Consider the following 5,326-nt stretch of genomic DNA (forward strand, 5'->3'; position numbering starts at 1 on the left):
TATGTGCATCTTATGTACATTACTTTCCAACCATCATATTAAAGTTAAATATTAGGTGTTGTCTTTTATGTTCTTCAGAGCTTTATGAGAGTGTTCCCCTGAGCTTATTAATGAAGAGTCTCCGTGGTGTCTTCACCAGTCTCCGTGGTGTAGTGGTAAGACACTCGCCTGGCGTTCCGCGAGCGCTTTGTCATGGGTTCGTATCCTGGCCGGGGAGGATTTACTGGGCGCAATTCCTTAACTGTAGCCTCTGTTTAACGCAACAGTAAAATGTGTACTTGGTTGTAACAACGTTTCTTCGCGGCGGGGATCGTATTCCAAGGACCTGCCCGAAACGCTACGCGTACTAGTGGCTGTACAAGAATGTAACAACTCTTGTATATATCGCATAAAAAAAAAAAAAAAAAAAAAAAAAAAAAATATATATATATATATATATATATATATATATATATATATATATATATAAGAAATTACCAAAATCTATGAAATTGGGGTAAAGATGCAATATTCAAATTTCGTTTTTGACTTTTCACTGGAACAAGCAAAGCGGACAGTTGTATAATCATAAATCCAAGGTTAACCCTAAACCTAAAACACTCATTTTTAATGTCAATGTGGGTTTCAAAAATAATAACATGGTAAAATCCATTTTAATTAAGAACTCGCCCACTACTGCAGCACAATGCAGTAGTGACCAGTATGTGATCGCATGCAAGGATTGTGATTGAATATGCATCGGACAGACAGGCAAAAAACTTGATACCTGCCTTTCCAACATAGATATGCGATTAGAACTGCACACCAATTTAGTGAATTGTTCCTCAATGTTAGCCTTACTAATTGCGTCATAGACTGGATCATATAAAAAGTATTGCTTCTAACAGCGGGTTTGTTGAGCGAAATATGATTGAGGGAGACCTTAAGATTTTGATGTTCTTGAGTGTGAATTCTCTTTAGACTTTTGGTATCCTAGATTGAAGGCACCTGAGAGTTTTGGAATGCTGGGTTATCTTGAGTTATCTTGAGATGATTTCGGGGCTTTTAGTGTCCCCGCGGCCCGGTCCTCGACCAGGCCTCCACCCCCAGGAAGCAGCCCGTGACAGCTGACTAACACCTAGGTACCTATTTTACTGCTAGGTAACAGGGGCATAGGGTGAAAGAAACTCTGCCCATTGCTTCTCGCCGGCGCCTGGAATCGAACCCAGGATCACAAGTCCAGCGTGCTGTCCGCTCGGCCGACCGGCTCCTTATGATATGGGTTGGAGAAAATATTCTATAGCTGTCGTATCCTGGGATGGGCATTACTATACAAGTATCCCAGGTTCCGGGACAGCTCTAATGTGTTCAGATGTTAAGGAATGTTTTAAGATTTTAATAATATTATGAGTTGGAAGGATAGTTTAAGGCTATAAATGCCCAGTGTGCATGATTTAATTAAGTATAGCATGTCTGGGTTGGTGGGATACTAAAGGTTTTGGTAAACCAGGTCGGGGGAGGTCTTAAGATTTTTGGTATGCTGTGATGTATCTGGGTTGGAGGATACCTTATGGTATCCCAGATTAGGATATTTCTTAATGTATTGGTATCCTAATTTGGGTGAATCCTTAAACTTTTGATATCTTGGTATGGAGAATATCTCGAGGTATTTTGGGTTTGGTGTATACCTTATGGTATCCTAATTGCAGGATACTCTGAGGTACTGTCAGCGCTTGTGCTCCTGACCCCGCCTGCTGTCAGCACGTATGGGCTTGGTTCTCAGAGGAGGGAGGGAAGTATCAGGGGAAAGTGCCACACCATTACGACAATACGACATTACGCACTGGGAAGGGGGCAGGAAAAGGAGTTGGGATGGAACGGGGGGGAAGGAATGGTGTCCAACTACTTTTGGACGGTCGGGGGACTGAACGCCGACCTGCATGAAGCCAGACCGACGCTCTACCGTCCAGCCCATGTGATAGGACGGTTGTCAGAGGAGTGTATCAGTAATTTTCTATCACATAATTTTATGATATCATGATTACCTTGAGAGTCTTCAGACACATGAGACTTTTGTCTACACATCATTGTATATCCTAGAATGTTATTGATGTGTTAGAGATCGGTTGTCACACTTGTATTCCAGTGGAGGGCTGTGGTCAGCAGTGCTCAGGTCATTAGAGAGAGAGTTGCGCGTCAGGTGATGGTGACCCCTGACCCGCCGTCAGTCAGTGGGGGCGGTGCCCCCCGAGACACTGCAGGAAGTGTCTGGTGACGCAGACTTTATTGCCATAGCTTAAGTGGCAGCAGCTGGCAACATTGCTCCTCACATTAGTTTAATGCGCTAAAATACTTAAGTCACTTTCAGCAATCTACGAGGACTGCGTCGCCTGTCCCTGGGAAGACTGCGTGTGTACTCACCTAGCTGTGCTTGCGGGGGTTGAGCTTTGGCTCTTTGGTCCCGCCTCTCAACTGTTAATCAAGGGTTGTGTGTGTGTGTGTGGCTGCTGGCTGGAGGTGGCTTCCCGGACTTCACTGGGATAGCCACGTGTGAACTGTGACCTGTCCCGAGCGTGAGTCTCTATGGCAGGTGTTGTAGGTGTTGTGCCCATGTGCAGGGGTTTGAGACCAGCCTGCAGGTGTTGGCTAAGCTTCACGCAGCAGGTCATCAAAGACCAGTGTGAAGCAATCATGTCCCAACAAAGGTATTGATATTCCATAAACTACCAATAACTCAATATTATCCTGTAATATTGTTCACAAAAATGTTAAACCTATTTAACATTTTTGGTGCACCACACCCTGACCCTCACCCCCTCCCCCACACACACCACACCCTGACCCTCGCCCCCCCACCCACACCCTGACCCTCGCCCCCCTCCCCCCCTCACCCACACCACACCCTGACCCTCGCCCCCCCACCCACACCACACCCTGACCCTCGCCCCCCCCCACCCACACCACACCCTGACCCTCCCCCCCACCCACACCACACCCTGACTAGCCTCAACAGTTAATATTCGCGGGTGAATTACAGTCCAGCTTCCCGAGAACAGTTTCTTCCAACAATGAAGCGCTGGCTGACACTGCTCGCGGCTTCTCTACTTGGATTAAACAGCTCACGGAGACGCAGCCGTACAGCGGCTCGTAGAGCGCCTGCTGGTAGAGCTCCTGCTGGTAGAGCACCTGCTCGTAGAGCTCCTGCTCGTAGAGCGCCTGCCCGTACACTCACACAGCTTCCACTACTTCTCGGGGAAATTACACTGATGATCTTGAGGATTCGCGTATCCACAGTTAGTTTAGTTCATTTATTATACACCCCATACCCATCTTGTGGGCGGTAGTGGAAAGGGTTACAGAGGCACATAATGGGCTCAGGGACTGAACCCCACAATTCATTTAGCTAAGCAAGTTATAATCTTGATGAGCTAGTTACAAAATTCAATATAAGTCGTCACATCAATAATGGGTTCGAGATCGACCTCAAGTACAGGTTCTAAATTAAGCAACTGACATATGTGGAGAGCTAGTGTCACAATTTATGTTTGTCCTGCACACCGCCCCCCATCCAGTGGGCAGCGGTGATAGGTTACAATCACTTAGTTACTACCTACAGTTAGCAAACTGGGAATATTTGGCTAAAATTTCTGGTAGCAGATAATTTTGAATGAAATATTTACACATCGCTGGAACATTGGTTATAGAATTGTCTCTAAATTCACGTATCTTTTCGCACTCCATCACATAGTGACGGAGGGTGTGCGAATAATTTTGTTGACACAGTTTACATTTGGTCAGGTCTACATCAGCAGATAATGAGAATTCCCAGAGATACTTGTAACCGAGTCTAAGCCGAGCAGTAGTAATAGCTAGAAGTCTGCTGATTTTATTGGATGATCCATAGATGTGTGGCTCCTCTTGCATGATAGTATGATGATAGATGGAATTACTGGTGTCAATTTCACTTTGCCTCAGATCTACAAGATCTTGTTGAAGTTCTCGGTGTATTGCTGCTCTCAGATTGCTCATTGACAATCCAAGGTTACACTCAACGGCTCCTTTAAAGGCAGATTCTTTGGCTAACTTATCAGCTCTATCATGCATTCGGAGGCCAACATGAGATGAAGACCACATGAAATGGACTCTGTTACCATCCTTAATAATTTTGTTGTATTTGTGTCTAGCTTCGGAGACGAGCATGTTACAGTTATCCACAGTGGATGGAAATCTTCACGTAAACTCCTCACTGATCAACACGTCATCACAACCATCCTGTCTCAGTACGCTATGGTCCTCAACGTTCAAATTACAACGTACTATGAAAAAGCAACGCCCCACACATGCACGTTGTCTGTGCATCAGTAGGTTAGGTGAGGTGGGTGACTCGGTACGCTTCTGGTAAGGTTAGCCCTTTGTATTTTGTAGGTCGTGGCCATGCCTCGTACAGGAGGGGCCGTGGTGCGGGATGTGTCCTCCGGCAGCAGCAGTCAGTGCCGAGGTCTAATGAACGAAAAACGTGAACCTGGTTCATTCATGACTGACATGAGCTTAAGAAAAAAAAGAGTCGTGAAGAACGGCCACTGCACAAGGAACGGCTGCACCAGGAACGACTGTACTAGGAACGACTGTACCAGGAACGACTGCACCAGGAACGACTGTACCAGGAACGATTGCACCAAGAACGACTGCACCAGGAACGACTGTACCAGGAACGGCTGCACCAGGAACGACTGCACCAGGAACGACTGCACCAGGAACGACTGCACCAGGAACGCCTGCACCAGGAACGGCTGCACCAGGAACGACTGCACCAGGAACGACTGCACCAGTAACAACTGCACCAGGAACGGCTGCACCAGGAACGACTGTACCAGGAACGGCTGCACCACTAACCTCATAACTGTTCTCTAAGACACGGGCAACATGGGTGTCGACGCTCCAAATAGAGACACAGGAGCGCCAACTCTCCCGTTTAGATCAACAAATGACCCCGCGAGCCTCAACACTGAATTTTTTAACCAAAATATAAATATATTACTGTCCGGCTGAGGTGGTGCTCTCCCGTGCTGCGCGCTGCCAGCCAACAGCAACAGGGAACACACCCTTCCCGTTCTGCGGGAGGCACAGTGCAGCATTTAGTAAAGTTAGTCGAAAGAACGGAATGAATAGGAAAACCGGACGTGCAGGGAACCGAGGCTACGATGATAAAAGAGCTTTCACTCAGCTCTTGTCAACTTTCCACTCAGGTGAGGTCTAAGAGAATAGGTAAATTGTTATTGTTGTGGGTCGTCAAATGATCACCAATCCAGGTCCACGAAGGAAGAACAAGTGCAGAACAGAAGATCAA

At 46.6% G+C, this 5,326-nt stretch overlaps 1 protein-coding gene across 1 annotated transcript; it reads left to right on the top strand.

Moving 5' to 3' along the window:
* Nucleotides 1–4,413: 4,413 nt before the first annotated feature.
* Nucleotides 4,414–4,890, top strand: LOC138363067 (keratin-associated protein 5-11-like). Its single transcript, XM_069321951.1, has one exon. The coding sequence runs from the start codon at nucleotides 4,414–4,416 to the stop codon at nucleotides 4,888–4,890; it is 477 nt and encodes a 158-aa protein (XP_069178052.1).
* The last annotated feature ends 436 nt before the right edge of the window (nucleotides 4,891–5,326 follow it).

The sequence above is a fragment of the Procambarus clarkii genome, chromosome 1 (genome assembly GCF_040958095.1).
Source record: "Procambarus clarkii isolate CNS0578487 chromosome 1, FALCON_Pclarkii_2.0, whole genome shotgun sequence".
Lineage (NCBI taxonomy): Eukaryota > Metazoa > Arthropoda > Malacostraca > Decapoda > Cambaridae > Procambarus > Procambarus clarkii.

Bases quoted from the DNA above. Each gene is read 5' to 3' on its own strand.
- LOC138363067 (XM_069321951.1), top strand. From the start codon at position 4,414: ATGCCTCGTACAGGAGGGGCCGTGGTGCGGGATGTGTCCTCCGGCAGC.